The 27718-nt window shown below is 46.5% G+C and overlaps 1 protein-coding gene across 6 annotated transcripts in view; it reads left to right on the top strand.

The window, feature by feature from the left end:
• RIPOR1 (RHO family interacting cell polarization regulator 1) overlaps positions 1–27718 on the top strand; it is a 713696-nt gene that overhangs the window by 498631 nt on the left and 187347 nt on the right. For all 6 annotated transcript variants that reach the window (XM_069604490.1, XM_069604491.1, XM_069604493.1 and 3 more), the window contains 2 exons: positions 18339–18488; positions 19236–19299. In XM_069604490.1, coding sequence (XP_069460591.1) covers positions 18339–18488; positions 19236–19299 — 214 coding nt within the window. The remainder of the gene's footprint in view (positions 1–18338; positions 18489–19235; positions 19300–27718) is intronic.

Here is a 27718-nt window from a genome sequence, read left to right on the forward strand (position 1 = left end):
GTCTACACACATTATAATCTCTCCAGGGTGCTTAGACTTGTGACTTGGGATCCACTGTCCCTGAATTACCACCATTCCAGAACTATGTTGTAAATGTACCCATCCTATTTTGAGGCATGTGAAGTGCTCTGTTGCTCCTGAGCTAGGTTTGTGGTTTGCATAAAATGCAAAGGCTTCTGCAGGATAATGGGTGAGACCCTCCTTTATGTACTGGTGGAGTTTTATTGTTTATTACGATGGGTAGATGTATAGTTTTTGTGTTCGAGTTTTCCAAACCCTGTCAATAGTCCTGGGAAATTCATGACGACTTTCGCCATTACCAGATGACTGTCTGTTATTATGTGTACCAGATGAGTTGTTTTCCATTGGCGGAACCGATAAGGATTTAATGAACACAGTCTGCCATGGAAACATTGGTTTCCGTACCAAATCTTCATCTTTAGTTATGGTCCTTGCTGATGCTCCTATCTCATAGCAGTTCCCCATGCCCTTTGTTATCACAGCTTCCAACTCCTTCCTACCTCTTGCCCTGTCAGTATTCCTCATTCCCTCAAATGACTCGTCTGCCATTAGTCTGGCCTTGTAGCGCTGTGGGATTTATAAACAAGGCTGTAATACCAATTTTGGTTTCAGAGGGCTCGTAGCACAACATTTAACAAGTGGCAGAGTATACATACATTGCAGATCTATATACAGTTCACAGCAGAACAAACGTCCCATAACATTAACGAGCAAATAACATGCCATACAGGGGCATGCATAGCACACACACAAACACATGACAAAGGATACCAAGACCCAACAATATACTTGAATGCTATCTCCGAATATAACAACTCAACAATGCATGACCTAGCATAACAATGTTGCACAATGACTTAACCTCTCTTTTAACAGTGTGGGGCTGTTAACCCTGCCCCCTACTGTGTGGGCCTGGATTTTATAATTTGATGTGCAGGTTGCCCCCCCCCCATCCTAGGTGGGCTCTTAACTCATGTGCTGGTCACCCAACTTCTGGTAAGCCCCAGCGGAAGGCATTCCATGCAACCCACTTCCAGCAAGTCTGCAATGGTAAATGAAGGGGGTGAAAAATGTCCTCTCTCGGGAAAGTAAGTGCTTGGCTTGTTCTCACTCTGTGAAGGAGGCAGGCTGTAGTGACCTACAAATAAGCTGCACTCATGCTCTCCTTGGCCACTTTGCTCACCACCTGGATGTCCTGAGAAAATACACCCCACCTGTTCATCCTAGTAAATTAGGACTTGCCTTCTAGGGGAAGAGCCAAGCAAGCACCACAGCATTTGGGAGCTAGGTGTCAGAGTGGCAGAGATTCAAGGCTTTTACCCCGCTGTAAACCCATTTCCATCATAAATGAAGGAGTTTGTGAATAGAAGCCTGATGGCTGTCAGAAAGCATGTGCTGGCGTCAGGGACAAAGAGCCGCATCGTACTATGTTTGTGGGAAGGAACCAGGATTTACAGTACTGTGTGCCTGAAACGCATCCCTGTGCTGCACAGGTTCATGCATTGAGTTACTGTGAGGCCCAGGGTGATGTCTTCTCAGAAAAAAAAGTAGTTTGATGCGCCCTATATCTACCACCATCAGGGTCAGTTTAACACGCCATTATTGCCTTGACAAAGACCGAGTGTCGAAACACGTGTTGGCTAAAACATTTTGTCAAGTGTAAAACAATAAACCAAGCTTTTTGTTGACAAATCAATACGATTATTGTAATCGCAATTACTACTAAGGCTAACGCGAACAACTAGAACCAATCTGCCAGTATAAAACATGTTAACAGTCCACTAAGAGTGACCTTCTCTTGTATAGAGGGTTATGAAAGGATGGTTGATGGGAATTTTGATCGTCCGCCCTTGCAAAGAATGGTCCAAGACTGGTCATGGATACCTGGAGCCATAGACCTGTCACGCAACAAATAGGGTGAGGAGGTTCAGGCTTGTGGGGATGTGATGGTTGGCTGTTGGAACACGCAGGCTTGGCCTCGCCTCTCCAACTCTGCCGTTCACCCCGGAGGGTCGCTGTCATCCTTGAAATATAATGCAGTCTTCACTTGTGGAATCTGGCCTTCTCTGTGTGTCTTTCGCGAACCTTCAGAGGCAACGACCTACAGTAGAGAACCCTTTGGGTTTTCGGCCTGCTGCTCTCATCCCTTGGTCCGTTGCTCTGCTCCAGTAGGTGTGCCTTTGTCCCGGAAGTTCTGCTCGTACTCGTGTTCTGCCTTGCTCAATGTGTGTCTTTAGGTATTGCCTTTAATTCGTGTGCGGAGGGCTAATTGGTATTAGGTGTAGGCACTTAGTGTAAAGTGCCTGACTTTGCCTGACCAAATTAACGGGACATCTCCAGTACGATGTGAGCGAGTTAGTCTGGTTACTTCTAGTTACCCTCTTCCTCGGTCCAGTGTTTGTGTAAAAGGGGGGTGGTGGGGGAGTTGGGACTTCGGAAAATCCTACCAAATAGGATGGGTTAGATGAACAAAAAAGAGGGGAATACAATGTCTCACCATCAGCTGTCTCACCCCTACTCCCCGAAGACCCCTCACCCAGGTGATCCTCCCGCACTGGTCCAACCCCCCCCCAACCCCTACGAAATTGATCCAAAAGCGCGATGGCCGTGTCCTGGCCACCTGGATAACAGGTCCCTGCGGACTAGCGTTGGTTTCTCACAGTATGCTCTAATCAGATTAATAATTGGTTTTGATACTGTATGAGTTACATGTGTGTATGGTCCAGCTAACCCTGGCAACAGTTTAACATTTATTTTACTTAAATTGAACCTGTCTCTGCTTACTTTTGATGACTTTAATAATGTGATTGTTCATTTTTATGAACAGTAAATGCAATGCTACTTTTAAAACGTGCAAGGCCCATACAAAATTCTCATGTTGAATCTCTGAATTGAGAGTTGATTGTTTCATGGCAAATGGCGCATGCTCCGAATTTAGAATTCACTTTTCACTCACTTCTATGTGACACATTAACACCTATCCATCATATTTGGGTCACTAAATCCCTTGCAGGTGCTGTGATTGATTCCCTCTTTGAATATATTGTATTATCTGATAATGAACCTGTTACATCTCTAGGTTTGTATAATAAGGTTAATCGCTCTAGCAGATGGACGTTTAACAATACCCTGTCTGTAAAGAAAAATGTATACAGTCTGTCAGAGCTTGTTCTACACAGTTTTGTTGACGCTAACAAGGAAAATGATACGTCTTTAGTTAATAATTGAGGTTGTTATAAAGTGGTGCTTAGAGGCCACATAATTCTTCGTCACCAAAAGCAAAATAGATTCTAGAAGGATGTCCGATTCTATGCTGATACAGCCCAAGTCTGTAAAGAGCTTATAACAAAATACTTCAAGCACCTGGTTAAACTGTTAAATCCTTTACTTATTGAAAATTTTGTATAAATCACTGTATGAAAAGAGTGTGGACTACTATTTTCTATTGATAAAACCATCCAAGAAGTAGTCACAATTATTATACAGTGGTTTATACATCTGAAAATGATATATACAGCCATAACTTTGGGGAATTCTTTCTCTAGAGTGTTACCTTTAAACTCATTTGACGACTAACATTAATATTACTGACGCCCACAAATTCATTAAAGACCTTAAAAAGGGTAAGGCACAGGGTCTTGAAGTGTTCTTTTCCAATTACTATGCCTGTTTTCCGCCGAATTTAGCAACTAAACAACAATTTCTCTCTCTTTTTTCTTAGGATATAAGATATTCAGGTGTGTTTTCAGAAGCCACGATTATCGATTTTCCTAACCCTGGTAAAGGTAGTGAACTACCTATACCTTTCTGGCCAATCTCTTTGATAAGCTATCAAAGAGAGTGGGCCAAATTCTAGCTAAACATATTGATTCCTTTCTCCCCCGTTTAATCAGACTGCACCACACTGGTTATGTTAAGGTATGTGTCTCATCTGCCGATTTTAGATTTGTTTATATTCTTAAATTTGCCAGTAAGTCACCCAACAGTCTTGCAGCCATAGCTTTTGTGACCAATCCCAGGGAATCGTCACTGCTTCCATAGGGGGAGTCCCTTTCCATGAGGCCAGGGCAGTGAGGCTGCTACTTGTTAGTTCCCTTGGGGGTGGTACTCAGTGGGAGGATCTCTTGGGGAGGGAAACCCCCTGTGGGACCAGTGGTGACTACTGTGGGAGAACGCAGTATTCATCTAACACCTACACCTCTCCTTCACTCCCACTCTCTTGACCCCTACCCTCCTATCCCATATACTTCTATAGCATGCAAGAAGTAGAAAGAACTGAGACGAGAAAGAATATGGATGACTATCATGAAGATCCAAGCCAAGAAACTGGTACGAAGAAGAGGCGCAGATCTGCAGGGCTCACTCAGATGAACCTATCTAAATGGTCTAGTCTTCAGCCACATCCTTTACTGGATACCAACATAGAAAATGACAACTGACTCACCCTAAGGTCGGATGCTTTGGAGGGTTACTGCAAGAGGGACCGATGCTTGGTGAGGAGAGCAGCAGGAGCAAGTGCGGAGGTGCTGATGGGGCGGTCTCAACCGGACAAGCTGGGCAAACCAAGAGGCTGGCTGGAGAGACTGCCAGCGGCACAGCATTGCAGGACCACGTGGTCCGGCTGGGAGGGACACACCGAACAGAAGCCACAGAGGCGCTGCGGCAAGCCGAGAGGAGCCCCAGAGAGCCGGCTAAGCAGAGAAAGACATGGGGAAGCCTACAACGGACCAGAGGGCTGCAACGAAGACCCTAAAGGAATTTTGGCGACCGAGTCTATGGTTGGGGTGGTGGGGTTCCCCAGGGTACAGGAAACCCTAAAACTCACAGTGTATGGAAAATGGGGGAAAGAGGATAACCCCTACGGGACACAAACGTTATCAGCATACGGTAACAAAGGTAATAGGGTTTGGGACCCTTACAAGAAAAAGGTTGTATTACTTAACAAGAATACCTAATCATCTTTGTGACAGGACTTGGAGGGAAGGTGACCCAGCGCTGTCAAATAAGTGAGGGGAAAGCGAAGAGAAATGTGAGACTAAGATACACAAAAGCAGTACTTAGCAGGAAAGTAAGCCAAGTCTGCATGTGAGATCAAGGGACTGTGAAGAAAACTGAGAGTAAAATATATGGAGACAGTACTTGGCGGAGAAGTAAACCAAGTCTGTGTTTGGGACTAAGAGACCTGATGGAGAAGGGAACCAGGCTGTTTGGAGAAGCAACCAAACCCCTCTTATTTGTCGCAGTACTGGTAGAAGGAAAGCAGGTCTTACCAACCAGGGTCAGGGACCCACCACAGCTTGGAGGAGCATCCAAGACGCTCTTCTTTGTCACAGTGTCAGGTGGAAAGAAACCCGGTCTACCAACCAGGGCCTGTGGCCCCCTAGAGACTGAGAAGAAGCCTGAGAAAGGCCAGTTAGTGAAGGCAGATATTCCCCTACCAATTGTTGAACTGTGTTCTAAATCTGGCGAAGGGAGACCATTCGCCCAGCAGTTGATGAACTGCAGCAGAAGCCTGGGGAAATCTGGAAAAGGGAGACATTCCCCCAACACATGAGAAACTTGCAAACCAAGAACTGCCTTTCTGTCTAGGGAAAGGGAGTCCTTCCTCTGGACTAGGAAGATCTCCTTTTTTTATTTAGTTTAAAATAGTGTGAGGGACAGAGCTAGGATTCTGACATAGGACTGTGGACTCTTGCTTTTTGACATTGTGACTGTGGCATTAGTGATTTTGGTTGAGGCAGGGAAACCCCTCCTTAGAGCTAGGGCAAGATTGGGTTTTATTTTTTCACTTGAATAAAAGTCTATGCCAACCACGATGACCCCTCCATGTCAGAGTCTTACTTCTGCACCCTTACACTTTATACTTGGAAAAAAGCTTTTGACCATGCAGAGCAGGACTTTTTTTAATCCTTCTTTTTGCGCGGGTTTGGCTCCATCTTGTTTTTCCTTATAAAGCTAAGCTTTTAATTCCAGACTATCAGTTTTCTTTAATGGCCAATTTTCCTCCTGTTTCCCATTATCAAGAGTCACTAGACAAGGGTGTCCGTTGTCTCCAGTCCTATTTGTTTTTGCCATGGAACCCGTCTTAGAACTCCTTAGATTAAAAGTTATTCTTCCCGCTGCTAAGTGTAATAAAGCTGAAGTTAATTTGGAAGAGTATGTGAGTAATGTCTTATGTTTTTTAAAACCTGGTGCTCATATTAGTAACCTTCTAAACTCTGTGCTCTTTTTTCATCTGTTTATGAATATAAGTTGAATAAAAATTCTTCCCCTGAATAGATTGTCTTAAATATGGGGATCGAAACTCAGAAATTAAGTGGTTTACTGATAGCATTAAATGTTTACATGTCCTCAAAACTTGATTTATTAAGAAAACTATCAGGCTTAGTTCAAGGGCATTAATTCCAAGATCATGAGAAGATACCAGATCATTAGCCCCTTTTTAACATGGTTGAGAAATGTCATCACTTCTAGTATTATATTTCTTAAATATGCTACCACTCTCATTCCCTTTATCATCATTCAAAAGGATTGATTCCGTATTATTGAAATTTCTTTGGCAGAAAAAGAAAGCTAGAGTTGGACTTTTAACCTTGAGCATAATGTAGACAACAGATGTTCAATTCCCGAATTCTAGGCTATATGATGCTGTATTAATCCTTAAAGAAGCACAACTGTTTCACACGGAGTGATATTTGCCGTCCCCTGACATGGCTTATGCTCCAGAGAGAAATGATCTCTTTCCTCTCTGTACTGCTAATCTATTGCATGAAACTAATCATTCCAATATTCAAGTCCTTAAAACTATTAGAATGATTACTTCTCACCTCACAAATTTTCATTGTCTGCATGTTCGGACATCCTACTGTCAATGTGCAATAAATATGGAGTAATAAACGCATTCAAAGTGACAAGAAGTAATTGCTTTTGTTAAAGAAAATCCATCTGTATCTATTTTCTTTTTTTATTCTGCCTTGATGAAGTTACAGGTAAACTTACACTTCCCCCTTCTTCACTCCCTATAATACATTAGTAGATGCGATTTTGGAAACCCTAGCTTCGCTACTGGTTATTGAGAATTCTCTTGACTATGCTAGAATACAAGATATGAACCTGACTAATGTGTTTTACTCATTGTTGATTGATAAGAGAATCTGACATGTGAAATGGTCTTGTAATGGATTGGGAAACAAACTTCAGAATGAACTGGGATGGGTAGACGTGGCGCTGCATCTAGAAGAAGGTTTGATTAATATCAACCTTTGCTAGCCATACCAAGTCTTTTTCATTTCCATCACGGAGAGTTTTAAATTGTTTAGTGCTGACTCGTCAAATAATAAAAGTGGTCCATTTCTTTTGGAACTGGGCACATTCACTCAAATGTTTTAGAATTGTAAATTTGTGAATATATTCTGGAATGAAGTATGGTCGATATAACAATCTATTTTTGATGCTAGGTCTTCCTTCTGGACTTCTCCCTTTTGTGATCATTCAGGTACTCTGTTCGATTCTGTAATCATTGCGATGCAAACGATGGTAGCTAATTGGAAAATGGCTTCATAAAATTAATATCAGAGCTTGGTGGAATGGTGTATGCAATATTCCTAGTCGTCTAGCTAAACATGAAACTGGTGTAAATTCATTAACGTTTTGTTTACTTCTAAATCCATTTCGTTAATGTATATGATCAAGTGTCCCAATCAAATTTGACAAGTCTCTAAACCACCTTGAAATTCCTTAATTGTATACTGTTGCACATTGTTGATTGTCTTTACTTTTAAATGTTTTATGTTCTATTTTTCAAGGTGATTTGCTTCATACAATCACCCTGTGCTTACTGCTCTACCATATGTAACCTTAGAGTTGCATTGTCTAAACTTTTATTGCTGCCCCTTCTTTCCACCTGTCTACTCTTCCCCGTATTTTTTACACGCATGTTTCTGTTTCAACTCTTTATTTACGTTCAGTGTCGTAAATGTTCCTTCACCCTTCTTATTCGGTTATTGTTTTCTTGCTTTGCACTCTATTACTCTTCTAAATATAGTATTTGGTTTATATCCAAATATGTAATTATTCCATAGTTCTTTGAATAACTTGCAGTTCTTTACAACATGACACAATTAAAGACCATGGGGTTTATTTAAAGGCCAAGAGATTCATCCCCATTCAAGACGTATGTTTGTTTCTAAACTTAAAGAATCTCTTATGCCTGTGTGTTATGGTACCTTGTGGTCAAAAGAACCCCAAAACAGAGCATTTATTCAAGTAGAAAACTCTGTGGATATGTACCGAAAAGTATTTTAATTTTTTTTTTGTAAAGAAATTGATCAATTATTCATACATCAGAATGATAAAGTGCAACACAAAATTTCATGTAATTCTTTCCCTAAAAGTTTTTTCTATTCTGATATTCTATTTCTATGTCAACTTCTTAATTGCTGCAGTCAGGTATATGGAGGCGACACCCTGTTTGTTTTACAGAGTTGTAATACCGAGCATGTTTCGTTCTGTCTTTATAATTCTAGATTTCATGAGAACTTCTTCAGGGGGAAAAAACACTTAACTCAGCAGTTGATAGGTTCTAACGTTCTTTAAAGTCTTGAAAAAATGTCAAGATTTTAAGGATCTTCTTGACCCCGTAAGAGTAAGGCTGTTTCTGTCGTTCTTCGGTTGAGTAGAAGTGTCTTCTATGTAGACATCCAATTTGTTGTCTTACGGCGCTTTGTGACCTGAAGGAATCACTTTGTTAACTGAAAGAATCACAATTCTTCTTCGTGCACCACCGGAATGCGTGCGTGTTAGTCTACTCGTAATGGATCTAGGCTTATCCAGTATTGCCTTATTATCATGGATTTCTCCGTACTTTGCTGGTTTAAAAGGTATTCACAACGCTTGTATCGCTTGTTTTCTCTCGCGTGTAGGAGCATCTGATATGTGAAAGAACGTTATTCTGCCCAGTGTAGTACTTGCAGTTCTTTGTTTGTATAATGCTCGAAGTAGAACTACACTTATCACGGATAATTTGTATGTCTTTAATATGGACATTATTAGCCGTTAATTTGTCCTGTTAAATCTCTTAAACAGATTTGGACTGGAATGTTAATAATGTTGTTTTCTTAAATCTTAATTGAATATTTCTAATATCTCCTAATTCTAACATGTTTATTGTATTCTGGATTGCATAACCAGTTCCTATTTATACTTGAATTTGTAATTGTGTTACACCTTGAATTAACTCAACAAAAGTAAGTAAAATAAAAAATACAAGTGTAGTCTGGTATCTGGGGCCCCGTCACTCGTGTAACAATACGACAATAACCTCTGAAATGGTGCATACAATGATAAGATTAAGTTTAGTATGTAACAATAACATTTGGACCGTTATTATTTTTATTATTATGGTGTCTGAGTGCAAGCTTAACTTCGGGAAGCAACAGAGCACTTTACAATTGTAGGGTGAAGAACACGCTGAGGGGAGCTGAGAAACAACAAGGGAGCTAACAGTGGAGGGAGGAAGGGTGGGCATTTTGGCAGCTATGGATCTACAAGCAACCAGTTGAGGAGAGGAACCAGTGGGGAGAAGATACCCAGTCGCAGGTAGGGCGGGGAGTGGAGGGTGTGCAGACCTAGCTGTTATGTCTCCACCAAAAGGCATGTGGTGCAATAATTATTTGATAATAAATGGGGTCAGCGCCTCCTTCCTCAAGGATTCTTGAGCCCAGACTAGGTTTGACTATCACGGCGATGCTGTGCAGCATTGTGTGTTGCAGAAGTGTAACTGTACAGTGCTGCACTTAACCCACTGAAACGCTCAGTAATGCACAGATGTGTCACGTTGTCTGTTTCAGGTGATATAAATACACGTCACACCTACTTCCTCGTGCCGTCACCAGGCTGGATGGCTGATGATGCAAAACGGGGCCAGATTTAAATGTCTCCTCCTGGTTAACAAATCCATCCACTGTGAGGCACCACCGTTTTCATCCTCCTCTGTCCAACTCTACAAGCCTTCTCGTAATCTCCGCTCTGCCTCCTTGACTAACTTTGTGACACCTCACCCTCCCTGATCTGCCTCTTGCTTCTGCTCTTTCCTCTCTCATTGCTCCACTTGCATGGATTTCTCTTCCCCTGGATAGCCGAGAAACAGACCACACTGATTTGTTCAAAACCAAATTAAAAGCCTACCTCCTCCTCTGCCTTCTAGCTTAATTTTTTTATCGCCTCTAAACCTGCCTCTGCCCCTCACTTCCTCTGCCTCCATTCTAGCACTTTACCCATCATGGCCACATCCAGAGCACAGCTGGCCGTAAGGCCTACCTGCATTTAAAAGGGTCCAATGATGGTTGTCCTTAATCTATGTATGTCTACTCATGTATTGTCCCCGGTGACTGTTCCATTTACTCCCCTCCACAACCTCGTCAGAATGTCCCTCAAACTCACCCCATTGCAAGCTCACCACTTCCAGTCAAATCTGATTCCTTATCTATTTTACGTTCTTTTGTGATCAAAAGAGCATTGTTCCTCCCTGTGTATAAATAAATATTTTACATATTTTTCTGGGCAAATACATTTTTGTATTTCTGCAAAATAAATGTAGACCTTCAAGAAGTAGACGGCAAGGGGGATACAAATCGGTCACAGAAGAGCTTTTTGCTTCTGGCTTGACCTTTTTTAGCTGGCCCCGAAGTGCTACTGCTGAGACGTGTAGCAAGCAGCAGCCCAGAGCCCCGGCTGGCAGGGGCGCGGGGTCATTGGTGCAACTGCGTTAGTGCCCGCCAATTGTGACGCCTGAGTCCCCTCCCGCCGGTGCTGCCCCAGCCTTCAATCAATGCGAGCTCTACGTCCTCTTTTGTCACATTCGAGCCCATTAAGTGTCTTAATTAGCGGGACGCGTTCAAGTCCTTTCCACTGCGCTGTTTTCGTGCACAGCGTGCAGCTGGCTGAGCCAGAGCAGATATGTGTTCCCTCGGCTAGAACAAAGAGGAGTGGACTGTCAGAGTTAATGAGTCAGAGAAGAGTCAGAGAAAAGGCGGATGCGTGTGGAACATCGGGGGTGAGAGCGGGCAGGTGACATACTTGTCAACCCGACATACTTGTCAACCCTACTGATTTAGGCAGTAGGCTACTGCTTTTAAAGCAGTGCTACCGCCTACAGATATGGGTGACATATCCTACTGCTTTTTACAGAGGCAGGTAATTTATGTGACTCAAAGACAGGCTGCTTGAGACCGGCCCAGGGCAAAGCATGCAACACATTAGTTAGGCTGTCTGTGCGGTGGGTGTGGGTAAGTGATTACTTTGAGTGATGGGCTCATCCCAATCTAGTGGCTTGACAGCTACATGACTCTGCTGTTCACTCTGGCCAGGACAGGCCTTACGTGAACCACCAGTGAAGGCAGGTGGCAGAGTGTACCACCATCAGACTGAGCAGGGTATCAGTCTCCCTGTTGTTCAGTTATTTATCCTGCACTGCAGGAGTAAATATGTACTCCCTGGGCTGCTGCTGCTGCTACAGAGCACTGAAAAACGTTGCCCACCAGCTCTGTGTGATTACCTTCTGTGAAGTTAGGTAATTGAATGTGGGGTTAACTTACCATTCATAATTATACATTTTAAACATTTGAACATCTTTCCATGTTGTGCTGTTTCATATGTTGCTCATTTTAGAACGCTCCAGTGGTGCCAACAATGTATGTTTTCTATTTTCCTGTGATGTAATTGTTATGCAAAGTATTATTTTTGAAACTTCAAAAATCTTACATCTTTTTGGCCACAAAATGTTGGCAAGTATGAGGTGACTTGGGAAAAGCATGGCGTTTCTGAGGAGAAAGTCCGAATGTGAATACTATGTTGCTATTTGACGTGCACCTGTGTATTTACGGGTCAGTTTCCAAATGGAGCATCATTTTGGTCTGTTTTGCTGGTTAGCGAAGGTCCCCTTTGTAGGCCCCAGTGTGCTGTCCCCTGCTGCGCATGCAGTCGTGTAACTGCTCCCTGTGAAATCGGAGTTGCTGATCTCCGCCTGGCATTTTGTCTAGAAGTGCTTACCAAAAATCTAAGAAATGCAAAAGTAAAATGCCTAAGTTCCCTCAGAAGGCAGAATTTGAACTCCGGCAGCCTTTTTTTATCTTTATGCGGTTTGTTTACAGTGTAGCTGGCCAGGTCACGGGTGAAGCGCTCGCCTCTGACAGGATGGGAGCCTGTCCTTTTCAAGAGTTAATCCCAACAGCGCCTACTCATGAAACTGAGCAATAACGGATACTGTTGCACAACTTAAAAACTGGAGAAATTAGGCATGAAGCAAGAGATCAAAACCGGATTTTATGTGTATTGTGCTACATATCAAGACTGATGGAACCAGAGGACAGAGAAGCTTTAGTCTTGTGTCTGGATGAGTCGCCTGCCTGACCTCACATGTGGATCTGTGTGGTCACCAAGGGTGGCCTGATGCTACCACAGCCAGGGCGGCCGTGCATAGCCTGGGGACTGTGTGGGGAGGATTTCCCCCTCCATGCAAGGTGCGGGAGGCAGGGGCCTGGGAGACTGGGGCGGCGGGTGCCCAGCATGCTGAATAGAGAGACTGTGAAGTTAGCTCTCGTTACAGGATGTTCCTCACTTTTGCCGAATGGCAGCAACTTTACCGAATGGATTTTTGCAGAATTTCTTACCTCCAATTTTTTAACCACAGATGGTAAGTGTGTGTTGCGGGCTATGGTAGCGTGGGAATTCCCCCCTGCTTTCTGGAATAATAAAGAGATAAAGTCTGCAAAAAATCTGCAGAGTTGGCATTCAGCAAAAGAAATTGGGCAAAGCCTAACAGATCCGGTTATAGTGGTGTCGAAGGAGGAGGTTTTGAGAGAAGTTACGGAGGTGTTTGGGGCGAGAGAGGCTGAGACTGTGGTTAGAGTAACTACAGAGTAGGGGTGAAGAGTTCAATCATGAATGTAGCGGTGCCTACGGAAAAGGTGATGAATAGCGGGGATACGATTAACGGCGATCATAGGTGAGTGGTGAAGCAGAGTATCACTAGGAGTAGGGAGGAGGAAAGGAAGACCGGGGGAGCATAGAGGAGCAGGAGGACGACACCGAGAGAGGATGTACAGGTCCAAAGCAAAGAATTGATGAGGTGCAAGCGAAGCACAAGGTGACGGGCAGGAAGGCACACAAGAAGGTCCCCCACGCATGAGCTCATGGTGGAACATTGCTGAGGAGCGAGGGTTTGGGTTGGGGGGGCTGCAGAACCAGAACTCGGAGGGAGAGCGTCCTAGAGAAAACCCTGTAAACACCTCAGAGTGGCCTCTGTGTCTGTCTACCCGTGGCTCCAGGCCTTCGTTTAAGGGCCGCTCCACTGTGACATCAAATACGCAAACTTCCATCAAGCTCCAGTACAGACTCCGAAACCTGAGAGGAGCATGCACACCCAGCCCCCCCTCACACCTTTCTTCATACGCTAGCAAATCCCCACTGAGATTACCATATACTGAGCCATCATTATGGCAGGAATGTGTAGATCGTGAACAACATTTTTGTTTGAATACTTTAATACTTTGACACTGAGCACCTTCCTTCCCACTCTCCAATCCACACCTCCTTTCCATTTGGCTTTGCTTGTTAAAGCCGCCACAAGAACTGAAAGAACTTTCACTTTGGACTTTTGACCCTCCCGGGACACCCTTCCGTTTACTTCCGTGCACAACCATCCAGACCCCGCTTCAGTTACTTTTGTGTGGATTCTTGGCCCTGAAGGAATTGCTTTGATTTGTGCACATCAAAATACTAATTAGGCGGTCTTGGGAAACGTGTGATCCTTACATGCTCTGTGACATTGGTGACCCTCTAAATATCCCCGCCCAGGTCACCAAGCTCCCATTCCCTGGCCATCTTGCAGGATCTTAACCGCATACCTGTGATTTTATATGACGCCTCATTATTGCAACTATGCAGGGGACGCATCTGTCCCACTGGCCTCCATGAGTTGTAGAAAAATCTTGAAGCATTTTTTTTCCAAGTTTGGTTCCACCTCTCACACACCATGTTAGAAGGATTTCAGGGAGTTTGATGAACTCAGACTGTTGTCCACATACACTTCATAATTCCCTGCTGGCTGTAGTCCTCACCCCATTCAGAAACTACTCCCAGACGCTGCCTATTAGTACCCCTTAAAGTTACTGCTCCAATTTGCCTCGTGTTCTGTTCCTCAAAGTTTAATATGGTTGTGTCGTTGCTAAGCTAGTGCAACACCAGACCATATGCCCATGTTGCACCTGCTGGCAGGCAATTACAGACCTCTTGCTTGCAGTGTGAGTTGTAGGCTTTAATTTGGGCATCATTATCCCGATATTCACAGGCCCCGCCCCTCCACCCGTGCCCTGCCAACTTCCACCTGTTAAGGAAGATTGTCTTTCTGAAACTTTCCTGCCCGTCATAGTTTCCTATGGAACCCCTTTCTTTTTGCTCTGTTTGATCCTTTCCTGACTTTTGAAGGCAAGTGAAACCTTCAGCTTCCCTTCTCTTGCCTTTTGCTCGCTTGTTATGGGGAAACTGATCAGTCCTTTAGACTATTAGTACTGGGAAACTATTTCCCATTTGAATTCTTGTATTTTAACATTGCACACAGCATCTTACAGTACAGTGCAGTGCAATGGGGATACTTTTGTCTCACCCTATCTTTTTACACAGAGGATTGTTGGTCACTTTTATATGTGCCTAAAGGCAAGCTGGTGGCAGCAGTTACATTGTTACCGGTTTTGCATTATGTTCAGTGTGCACATTTACATTTACCGCTAGTGCCCTAAAATGGCTGTGCCACAGGATGTGTCCTTTGGCCATATTGTAGGTTGGCCTTCTTCCTGTCTTCTCAGATCCGGAGTGTCCTTTTTAAGGTCATGCACTTGCCCAGGAGTGATCCTTTGTGTATGTGTGTGATCCAGGAAAGGGGCTGGGACTGTCCAGTCCGGGTCTAAACCCTTGGTGCAAGAACGTCTGCTTCTATGGCAGATGTAAAACCAGTAGATGTCACTGATTGGACAGCTACTGGCTGTTTGGTGGGCTTGGTCTTGGTTTCAGCTCTGATTTTGGATAAAAGGAGGACCTCTGCAGCTATTATCCAGATCTACGTTGGAGCCAAGAATCCCTTGAAACAGAGCATACCACTGAATATCTGAAGAAGACTCCTGCAGTGGCCCAGCATTTCATCCAGTGTCCTGCCCGGAGATGCCCTGCTCCTCTGCCTGTTCTGTGAAGACCCTCATTGGTGCTTCAGCCCTTGGACTAGTGGGACCAACTAGTATCAATGCCTTCTCAAGGATCCAGCCCTTTCTAGTCTCCGGAAGTGTCCCTGGACAACCCGGTGGTCTGACCAGCTCTCTCTTGGGCTAATTTACCAGAAGCGTCACTGATTTGTTTTCGAGTCCAGAACTTTGGTGGTTGCCAGCTTGTGCCACAGGTTGCTTTCTCCCACAAATTCTAGCTTCCTACCTTCAAGGAAACCTGTCCTGGAGCAGTTGCTCGTACCACGACTGGAAAGCTGCTTGTCATTGTCTGCAAACGTTGAATGTCACTTGAACTCGCCTTCCTACATCTTCTGAAGTATTTCAAGGAGGCCTGCATTTCTTCGTTAACGGGGGTTGCATTTTGCATTTGCACCCGAGGAATCTGCTACTTGTGGGCATCTCTCACCTGGACAAAGGGCGGAACAACAAGCCCTCAGCAATCCCCAGATGATCCAGCGTGACATCTTTGAAAATCAGATTCTTGGGGGGAGGTGGGGATTGTAAGTAAGAAAAAGTGTGCATCTCATAACATTGAGGAAAAATCCCTTTTCCTCCTGTCTCCCCTCCACTCATCTTTGGTCGTCAAACCTGACACTGCCGCACTGGGTTAGCCTTGGGTCTGGAAGGAAGGAGAGAACTTGCCTATCTTTTGGTAAATTGTTGTGGAACTTTTAAATAGTTTGAAACTTATCATCACCACAAGCCCGTTGCATCCTTCTTACAGTGAATACGGACTTGTGAGAAACATTGTGTTGAACCGTGTGACTGTTGGACAAAGGCCCCACTCATCTTAGGGTTTGGACGTCTAAAGTTAGGATGCTGTTCTTGTGCTTGTTTCCCATCATTTACTGCGTCTGCATGACTTACCTGCATGGTTTCACCTGCATTGTTTGAGTTATTTCATGAAGTATAATAGGTGAACATACTGGTGATTGTATGTATTTGTATTTATAGAGTATTGTTATAGTACTGCATGCAAGGTTCATTTTTCAGTGTGTTTTAAAGGCCTTAAATAACTACTTTCATAGCTGACTGTCTAAATTGAATTAGTGTGTGCTAGTCTGTATGGACAGAGGGCTTCTGACCCACTCACACTGTCGTGAGACTAAGCCTTGACTGCTCATCCACGTACCTTCATTAGGTCATGGGTAACCTCTCAGACCTCCCCTTCCATCACAACTACGGTGGCCTTTGGAAATCTGTCCACCAGGTCAGATTCTAGAAATCCCTCTTTACACCATCCCCAGGGACCAGCCCAACAGATAAAAGGTGTATCGACCACTTTTACTGCCTAAAAATAGGCAAATGCTGCCGAAAAATAAAGAGGGAGTAAAAATACTCACAAAAAAAAGGTAGGAAACCAACACATAGGTGCTTGTCATTCTGCTTTCCCCAACAGAGCTTCATGGATATGTTTGGGCCAGTAGTATACATGGTTCTACAGGAAGATAATACTATTATTGCTGCCTGATGCTGTGAGGTAAGACATGGGGCCTCATTACGACTTTGGCGGTAGCCATGCCGCAATTGGTGGCATGGCTGCTGCCAAAATCGGGTGCGGGTCCGGGTTCCCTGAATGGGGAATGACCGGGCCATTCCAAGTTCGGAGGGCCCGGTAATTCCTCCCTCCAGGAACCCGGGCCTTCCCCATTCCCATTTGAGCCCCATTCCCATTTGAGCCCCAATAGGGCTCAATGGGAATGGGAGAGGGAGCAAACAATGGGCCGATTACGAGCAGCCTGTTGTTTGCTCCCTCCCTTCGCGGGACCCGGTAAGGACGCCTGGTTTGACCTGGCGTTCCTTACCGGGTCCCACAAGGGGAGCTTGTAATGAGGCAGAACGGGTTTAACGGGTCCGCCTCCTTTAGCAGAGCCCGTTAACCCGTTCCGCCTCGGTTGTAATGAGGCCCATAATCTTTTAATGTAAGGATAGAGGAGCAAACCTTGTTTCTAATGGTGCTGGACTTTGTTCGCATCCTTGGTTACGGATTGATTTAAGGGAGTTCAAAAAATCCTTAGTTTGTTCCAAGTTTCTTGATTCTTTGTTTAATGTATAATTCTTTTTGTGCACAAAAGTGCTCGTAGTTAACAAGCACGTATAGTGCAAGTCATATGTGGAAAAAGCCCAATCTTTTAATGTGCGTGAATACATACGTGCAAATAAATATTTATTAGAAGAAAAATTTGTTTTACAGTTAAAACATTTTGACTCGCGTATAAAAATACTCCCGTTGGGAATGTGACTTACATTTTTACCCGCATAAAAATAATTTCACTTCCAACTTTAAAAAATGGGGAGTAAAATACTCCCAATTCAAAATCTTCTCTGGAGCGCTGCCGGGGAGTTTTAGCACATGCTAACACTTGAAGGTTCCCTACTGCCAGGCCACCAAAGAGTGTAAAATTGGAGACCAAACCCACTTTAAAATGCAGCATGTGGCAGTTCTGGAGGATAGAAAGCAGGAAACCCAAGGTAAATTCTCCCCCTACCTCTCCTCTCTCCTCTCATTCTATTCTCCCTCTCACCCCTCCGATCTGCTGATCTTTTCCTACTCACTGTTCCCCCGCCTCCCTGTGCCCCTTCTCGTTTCCAATCCGTTCAGCTCCTTGCCCCCTATACTGGAACTCTCTACCTCTCTCTATCCGCTCCATTTCTTCATACCCCTCCTTCCGTTCTTCCTTGAAATCTCATCTTCTTCACCCCCGCCCTGTTAACCTCATTACTTCCCTCTTCCTCTGTTCTGTTTCTCTTTTACAGTCCTAGGTAAATTGTTCTATATATTGTTTTTGATGGTTTGTCTCATGTTTTGCATTTATGCTTCCAATTTATTCTATGTATCCAGTTGTGATGTAAAGCGCTTTGGATTAAAGCGCTCTATAAATGTAATAAATACAAATGAATGCTGAGCAAAGGCAATTGGTGGGTGATCAGGCAGGATATCTGCTGATCGTGCTTCACTCCTGGCAAGTTACCTGATGTTGCACCTCTTTTGCATTTGCCAATGTGCACCGCAGCCCACTCAGACGCTTTCTCTTTCGGTCCTAGATTGACGAGCTCTATGAGGCCTACTGTATCCAGCGCCGGCTTCGAGACGGTGCCCACAACATGGTAAAGGCCTATACTGCCTCCCCGGGGAGCAAGGAGGCCCGAGAGAGCCAGGCGGAGGCAGGCAAGGGATACAAGGAGTACACTGAGGTAAGGCTGAGCAAGGGATGGGAGGAGGGAAGAGGCAAGCAGTGCTATACACCGCTATGCTATGGAAGCCATACAGGGCACACGTGGAGTGGAAGGTGGGTAAGGGAGGCAAGGAGTACACCACGCTAGCTAAGTCGGAGTGTGTCAAGGCTAGCCAGTGCAAGTGGATGCATGGAGTAGGTCTTTGTAAGACTGACACTGGCCTGCCATTGGGTGGCAGACGCCCATTTTCTGTAGTTGCACTTAATGGTGCTTGAGGGACCTTCCTTGACCCCCCCCTCCCCTAGAGAAGCACCATAGGCTGGGAGAACTTTGCTTACTAGTTCATATGTGTCCTGGGCAATTGGGTGGGATACACCTCTCCTGTGCACCCCTCATTCAGGGTGGCTTACTCCTATATTCACCCCGAAGTCTTCGGGCATCCTGATTCCCAGTGCCACAGAAACTTCCTCCCCGAACTTCCCCAGTGGAAGACTTGCTTGGTCTTTTAACCCGCCCCCCTTGAGGCACTATATTGAACCCCAAAGTTCCCTGGGCAGCGGCAGAGCACTAGCAAGAAACAGGCCTGCCCCCCCCCCCGTGTGGGCAGGAAAACCAAATGTAACAAAACATAGGTGTAAAATGTGGACGTTTTTTATGTGTCGCATAGGGCGTGAAGCCACTTGGGATTCTTATGGTTGTGTGCACCCTGGCGCTTGATAATGTTCGTCACACGCCCTTCCTTGTTTGCTTCTGTTTCTGCCGCAGAACATGTGCGCGCTGGAGAGTGACCTGGAGACGCAGCTGGGGGAATTCCACGTGAAAATGAAAGGTAAGAAAGACGGTGTTTAGGTAACTGAAGTAATGTCCACGGTGGAGAAACTGCGCAGCGCTTCATGGAATCCCTGCCCCGGCCCTGGAGTGGCCCAGAGCCTCGGCGGGCCTTTGCCAGGGCGAACCTTATTCCTTCGTGTAGAAGCAGCACCCGTTTTAAAGGCACTATGATTACTAGGGCAAACGCCGGTTTAAATGAAAAAGGCGCGCGAAATGTAGCATACGGGCACCCTCGGGATGTTGCTTCACTGTGCTCGGGTGCCAAGATATCTTTTCAACCCAAATGCACGTGCACCGTCATGAATGTGCGTGCGTGGGACTGCCCTTTCTTGCTCCTCCCGCACGGATGCTGAAAGTGACATGTGTCGCCTGGTTAGTTTAGGCTGTGAAGCGGCAGCAGCGTGTTCGCGCGGGAAATGTCGCCGCCTCGTAAAATAAAATACATAATGCATTGTTATGAGTCGGGGAGGCGTTACCAAGATAAACATGCACAGAATACATAACACAGATGTTACAAGTGTGCGCTTTGCTGTTGCCAGGGTGATGTCTGGTTTGTGTTCCGCAGCTGTTTCTTTTCTGCGTAGACCCGCAGCCTTGTATTTCCTGCCACCTTGTGGCTAGATCAGGAATAATCCCATCGCAGGTCTCGCACACAACTGGCACAAGCGAACATGCACGACGTGTTCATGGTCCATACGTTATTTATGGGACTGTGGATACATCAAATAAGGTTTATCTAGAGGTGTTAAGTTACTGCGTTTGAGCGCTTCCTTTCTACTAGGTTTAAATGTCGTGACTACCAGGGGAGCCGATTTATGAATTTCGGGGGGGGGGGGGAGCGGGGGGCAAATACAGGAAGTGACATCACTGGCAGTTATATGACTGCAAATTTGCATGTAGTCGCCAACTTGGTGCAACGGCGCGTGGGGGTGGGGGCGCGCGCAGCGCAGAACAGTGGAAACATTGGCTAGCATGTACTGCATATACTAAAGTCAAGTAAGATGGAGATTCAAGCCTTCCAGTTGCATTCCGGTAAGCCATCACTGCCCCTACTCCACCCCAGGCTTGCACCCATGCTATCACCAAACATTCCCGCCCACCCCCTTACCATGGCCCACCTAACGGGACTGACATGCACCCCGGGCTTGCACCCATGCTATCACCAAACATTCCCGCCCACAGTCCTTACCATGGCCCACCTAACAGGACTGACATGCACCCCGGGCTTGCACCCATGCTATCGCCAAACATTCCCGCCCACCCCCTAACCATGGCCCACCTAACAGGACTGACATGCACCCCGGGCTTGCACCCATGCTATCGCCAAACATCCCGCCCACCCCCTTACCATGGCCCACCTAACAGGACTGACATGCACCCCAGGCTTGCACCCATTTGAAAAATAAATTAAAAGAACACATTACATTTAAATACATATCTACAATACATACAAGATAATACAAACACAAATACATTTAATTTCATAGGACTCATTTAATATCTTAAAGAGAATCTATGCATAGGTGCCTTAAAGTTTCATAGGACTCACTTCATAGACCTGATCTACATATTCTTTTCATCTTAATCATACCCTGCCAGGCCCCCACCTCTTCCCCGGTGTGCAAAAGATTGCAGTGGACTCGTATGAAGACGCTACATAGAGAGGCAGCTGGCCAGCAGCAGGCAAGACTTTCCAGCACTCCACAGGCGAGGGACATTCTATTAAAGTGACATAACTTTGATATTATTCATAGATGAGTATTTCACTTATATCTCTCTCATCCATGAGTAATATAAACCACCCTGCTCAGCATGTGCCCTTGAAGGGTGGACGGGGAATGCTCAGCGCAAATGTTAATTCCGTTTCATGCTCTTTCTCGGCCTCCAAATGGCTGTAAAATGCCCGGGAGGGTGAAAGTAAACACACCCGACTTTTGCACCTTACTTTTGCACTTGGGGGCTTCGGTAAAGGCCCAAATGTTTGCAGAATTAGATTGGCGGTCACCCTGGCCTAGTTGCAAACTGAGCCACGCCCTGGCCCAACAGGAGATTGGCCAACTCACTGTGCCCAACTCCATGCTGGAAACACCCTGTGCCATTACTTGGTATAACAACACCTTCTGCCAGCACCAGACTGAGCAACATTTTGCCCAGTAACAGACTGAACAACTCCCTGTCCCAAACAGACTGAACAGCAGCCTGTGCCCAGCACAACAAAGGGCATGGAGGTATGCCCAGAAGCAGGTTGAGCCGCGCCATGCGAGTCTCTCTCTCTCGCCCCCCTCTCCCTCTTCATTTCCCTCTCCATCTCCCCTTCCCTCTCCCTCTCACCTCTTTCTCCCCTCACCCTCCCACCTCCCTCACCCTCCCTTTCCCCCTTCCTGTTCCTCTCCCCCTCTCCCTCTTCCCCTGTCCCTCTTCCCTCTCCCCTTTCTCCTCATCCCTCTCGCTCTCCACTTCCTCCTCCCTCTCCCTCTACCCCTTCCCTCTCCCTCCCTCACCCCTCTTTCACTCCCTCTCTCCCCTTCACTCTTTCTCCCTCTCCCCCGCTCCCTCCCGCCTACCCCTTCCTCACCCTCCTGCTCCCTTTCCCCCTTCCTGTTCCTCTCCCCTTTCTCCTCATCCCTCTCCCCCTCTCTCTCCCTCTCCACCTCTCTCTCCCTCTCCACTTCCTCCTTCCTCCCCCTCTACAGTCCCTTTTATCATTGGGCAATAATTGTATTTTTGCTGTGTTGCAACTAATCAACGATCCGCGACCTTGCACAGATAAGCCTGCCATTCAGTCCACGTTACCTAAATTGGACAAGGAGGTGTATAATATACTTGTGTTTCCAATCTGTTTGGATCCATTCTGGTTTACTAGAGGTGTGGGGCCGATTGATTATTAGAAACCGATATTCATCCCTGGACCACTGGTGCCCCGGAAGTTGATTTGCCACAAGGGAACTCTGGAGATTTCCTGGTAGGCCGCAGCACTCTGGACCTCTCTTGTTTTGCATTTCCAAATTTTCCCATAGGAAAAGGGTGGGGCTTGTTGAAAATGTGTGATATGGGGCCATTTTGAAAATTATTTCCAGTTCCTCTTTTGTTTCCCATTCCACCCCTGCTTGGAGGCACAATTTGCAGATTATTTGTCATAGGAACTTTAAAAAAATGTTAACATATATTTTTCATTATGATCAATATTTTAAACAATAACATTTTTGAGTGAAGGTGCGATGGGAGGTCCGTAAATGAAGAATAGTAATAACTATACATGCATAACTCATTTGTCTGGGCTCTGGATAAACACATCTTGGCTGGCTTGGTTTTCAAGATGGCGGACAATTTTAAACGCACAGTGGGGCGATTTTCTTTTCACAGGAAAAGAAAAACATTGCACACATTTTAAAGTTCAAAACGCGGAAAGGAAAGCCTAATTTCAGCGCCAAATTGATTTCTAGCCATCATTAGACCAATATTTGTAAAATAAATAAGTGAACAAAAAGGTGCAACACAACTATCAACTTAACAATTGAGTTAAGCACTCAATGCGGGTTTGAATCCCAGGGAGCTCACACAGGCGTGCACCTTTCTTTCAATACATTGGTGTGCACACTGTCTAAAAGTCATATGTACAAAATATGCATTGATAAACGCACCCATACTGAGCTGCTGCTGTTTGTGACCTCGGTCATGTTGTAATCGCAGACTCTCAAAGTCCGGTCCACAAAAGACGGGCATTTTTAAGCGGTTGCCTGAAAAGCTTTGATTTTGGCCGATTTTAAAAAAATCAGGGACATAAGCGAAGCCAGCTGTCCAGAAGATATAACTAAATAAAACATTAGGTAGACCATTCTTTTTGTTGTCATCATAAACTGCTAATCGAAGCATTCGTTTTAAAATCCCTCCCAGAGTGGTTAGAACTCCCTTGCATGATACTGCTTTGCTGTGCACTGTAGCAGCGAGCACGCCGTTCCCCTTAAACAAGAGGGCCTGGCTTAATCCGACATTCTCACGCTTTTACCCGGTGGAAGAGGATTGATGCAGTATTGATGGAAAGGGCCATTGTTGCTGCATCACTTCTCTCCGGCCCTGGGGGCTCAGCCCCGACTTGATTTTACGGGCGGGGGCGGGCCCGGAGCCCCCCGTACCCAGCGCCCCTGGTGACTACATGTAATCCGAGGGAGACAAACCAGACCGCTGATCCAGCGCGCTGGATTTTAGGCAATTACTCCCAAGTGTCTGCACTTTGTTGATTAATGGATTTAACCTATTTTCAGTTTAAGGTTTGCAAAAATGCATTCGATTTCCCACATCACACCACGAGCGATGAACCTTGAGAGCAATTCCCACTCCCCTCCAAAATAGCGATGCATGTTCATTTTTGTTCGGATTTTTTTTTTCCAGTCATGAGGCAGAAAGGCGCGTGCGTTTGTCCATGACTGTAACAAAATCGCTAAGGTTGTGGCGCCCCTGGTATTCTAAACTCGTTTGCCCTTGTAATTGGCATCTTTCAGTGAAAGGTTGCCCTCACTCAAGCCAGTGCTGCCGAATTGAGGCTTTCAGCTTTATGCCACGTTGCACTCAGGCGGCCATAATCTCCCCACAGAGCTCCCGTGTGACACTGGCACGGCCATCTTTCCACGCCAGGCCATAATCTCCCCATAGAGCTCCCGTGTGACACTGGCACGGCGATCTTTCCGCGCCAGGCCATAATCTCCCCCTAGAGCTCCAGTGTGACACTGGCACGGCCATCTTTCCGCGCCAGGCCATAATCTCCCCCTAGAGCTCCAGTGTGACACTGGCACGGCCATCTTTCCGCGCCAGGCCATAATCTCCCCATAGAGCTCCCGTGTGACACTGGCACGGTCATCTTTCCGCGCCAGGCCATAATCTCCCCATAGAGCTCCCGTGTGACACTGGCACGGCCACCTTTCCGCGCCAGGCCATAATCTCCCCACAGAGCTCCCGTGTGACACTGGCACGGCCATCTTTCCGCGCCAGGCCACAATCTCCCCATAGAGCTCCCGTGTGACACTGGCACGGCCATCTTTCTGCTTCAGGCCATAATCTCCCCATAGAGCTCCCGTGTGACACTGGCACGGCCATCTTTCCGCGCCAGGCCATAATCTCCCCATAGAGCTCCCGTGTGACACTGGCACGGCGATCTTTCCGCGCCAAGCCATAATCTCCCCATAGAGCTCCCGTGTGACACTGGCACGGCCATCTTTCCGCGCCAGGCCATAATCTCCCCATAGAGCTCCCGTGTGACACTGGCACGGCCATCTTTCCGCGCCAGGCCATAATCTCCCCATAGAGCTCCCGTGTGACACTGGCACGGCCATCTTTCCGCGCCAGGCCATAATCTCCCCACAGAGCTCCCGTGTGACACTGGCACGGCCATCTTTCCGCGCCAGGCCATAATCTCCCCATAGAGCTCCCGTGTGACACTGGCACGGCCATCTTTCCGTGCCAGGCCATAATCTCCCCATAGAGCTCCCGTGTGACACTGGCACGGCCATCTTTCTGCTTCAGGCCATAATCTCCCCATAGAGCTCCCGTGTGACACTGGCACGGCTATCTTTCCGCGCCAGGCCATAATCTCCCCATAGAGCTCCTGTGTGACACTGGCACGGCCATCTTTCTGCGCCAGGCCATAATCTCCCCATAGAGCTCCCGTGTGACACGGGCACGGCCATCTTTCCGCGCCAGGCCATAATCTCCCCATAGAGCTCCCGTGTGACACTGGCACGGCCATCTTTCCGCGCCAGGCCATAATCTCCCCACAGAGCTCCCGTGTGACACTGGCACGGCCATCTTTCCGCGCCAGGCCATAATCTCCCCACAGAGCTCCCGTGTGACACTGGCACGGCGATCTTTCCGCGCCAAGCCATAATCTCCCCATAGAGCTCCCGTGTGACACTGGCACGGCCATCTTTCCGCGCCAGGCCCTAATCTCCCCATAGAGCTCCCGTGTGACACTGGCACGGCCATATTTCCGCGCCAGGCCATAATCTCCCCATAGAGCTCCCGTGTGACACTGGCACGGCCATCTTTCTGCGCCAGGCCATAATCTCCCCACAGAGCTCCCGTGTGACACTGGCACGGCCATCTTTCCGCGCCAGGCCATAATCTCCCCATAGAGCTCCCGTGTGACACTGGCACGGCCATCTTTACGCGCCAGGCCATAATCTCCCCATAGAGCTCCCGTGTGACACTGGCACGGCCATCTTTCTGCGCCAGGCCATAATCTCCAGAGAGTGACCGTGCATTGGCTGGTCGTCGACTTTAAAAGTGACCGGCTCCACAGGAAGGTCAAACAGCAGACGTGGCTCGTGGTATCTGTGCTGATTTAGCCCAGCCCACTTGTAATGGCCCAGAAAGCAATCTAGTGATCAGCATTTTTGCTGACTTGAAAGTTTGCAAAGACCCATAGTTGGAATCTCCGCTCAAATCCCGGAATCTCCAAACCACCCCCATGGATGCCACAGAGCCGCACTCTGCGTCCAGTGAAGCAATAAGTGTCTCCTTGCTGAACCTTTTCCCCTTGCTGAGCAAGTGACCTGTTTTTTTTCCTAAAGTTATGGAAAGCTTTATAATCTTGAATAAAAACCCTTCCTGATCAGAGTCGAGTGGGCAGGAAGAACTCGTGGAAGCGATTGGTGGGGTCTTAAAGAAAAGGTTTGCATTGAGATATAGAAATGCAATAGGTGCGCATGCGATGCCCCTTCCTCCAGCCCTTTGCCTGCTTTCGGATTGAGAGTGAGAACGTCCTCCGAAATGGCGGCGCGGTCTATGCCATAAACTTTACACATGTAAAGAGGTCACATAAGTGACTCTACTGGGATGCGCCAAAGGTCTTCTGCTTGTCCGTCTTCAGATCTGCTCGTACCAGGTATCTGGAAATAGCATGATAAAGGTCAGATCTCTGGAATTGAGATATCCCTCGGATAGACTGTGTTTACAAGTACTTGCCTGTCTTTGTCTGGATAGTGGCCTCCCCAAGTGTGTGGCTACTTGCAAAAACGCATGAAACCTATTTAGTTTAGTGTTGCCCATAGGAAAACTGATCCATCTTTCCCCCTTAAATATTAGCTATGTCCCTCCTCTTTACTGTCCTCCTTGAAGAAATTCCTCTGTGCTGCTAAAGATTTCTGTAGCTGTTGGTTTGCATGTGTGGCCAATGACCATAAGACTCTGCCTGCCCATCTAGTTTGTGATCCGACCTTTGTTCCCTCTGTAAAGAATCTTGGTGCTCTCCGAGATTTTATTTTGCCATAAACATAGCACAGGAGCAACGCACTGGCCTTGGAAGCAAGACCACACAGAGCAACAGAGGTTCGAATCCCGGATCCGTGCCGAATTCGGTACGGTATTAGGCGCGTTTAAAAAAAAAAAAAAAAAGAAATAAATTAAATAAGTCTTTAAAGATATGTGCACTACACCCCATGACCCCTGTAAACACATCACTGGCATTATTTTAACAAGGTACGCTTGCCAAGGGACACCCTGGTGTACATGTGATCTATAAAATCACCGGGCATAAACATTTCGTTGAGTTAATTCTGTTCACAAACCATTTAGTTCCTGTCCTCTGGATCTCAACAAATACCTAGAAAGACTCCATACTTTGTCAGGAGTCCCGACTACCTGGGGCAGCAGTGCGTCAAACGTTGGGTCTCTTCCCGTTGAAGGGGGCAAGGCACCATACCTAGGAGGACGCGAATGCCACATCTTCAAACAAATTTGCACGGTCACGTGTTGCTGGAGTGCAGTCTGGTTCCCTGAGGTGTTCTCCGCGTGACCTACACGTTGGGTTTCTGTGAAATAGATGCGCGTTTTAGGAAATAAACACGGAGTGGGCGCGCACTCGCACTGTGTGTTTTCTTTGTGGAGTCTGCCACATGCTGCTCCTCGGGGTTCCATGTCGAAATGTCCCCGGAAAAAGGCAGTCATGACAAAAAGTCGCCGGGAAAAGGACGCGGCGAACACCCCCGCAATCCCTGCTCACTTTCTTCCATACATGGAACTCTGCGACTTTGTGTGACCACGGCCTTAATCCTGCGACTTTTTGTAATGGCTGCCTTTTTTTTCAGGAAATATTTCACTGGATACGGTACTAGGGAGAGGCGCACTGTGCACTCTGCCCCCTCCAGACACAAATGATCGGTGTGCCCCCTGTTCCACAAAGAAGAGACGTAGCTAGCTGGAGGAAGAAAAGAGCCCCCCCGCCCCCCGAACATGTGATAGGGACAGGGATAGATCTCGAGAGTGGGAGAGGTAAACAAGAGAGACGACAGCGAGTGTCGGAGAACAGGAGCGAGAGACAGACACAGAATGGGGTAAAGTCAGAAGAAAGAGAACAGTGGGTGAGCAGAAAGTACAACAGAACTGGAGCGGGAGCTCTGCTGTCTAGAGAACTAGGGAGAGAGTGA

This window comes from Ambystoma mexicanum, chromosome 1p (genome assembly GCF_040938575.1).
Source record: "Ambystoma mexicanum isolate Mex_15411 chromosome 1p, UKY_AmexF1_1, whole genome shotgun sequence".
Lineage (NCBI taxonomy): Eukaryota > Metazoa > Chordata > Amphibia > Caudata > Ambystomatidae > Ambystoma > Ambystoma mexicanum.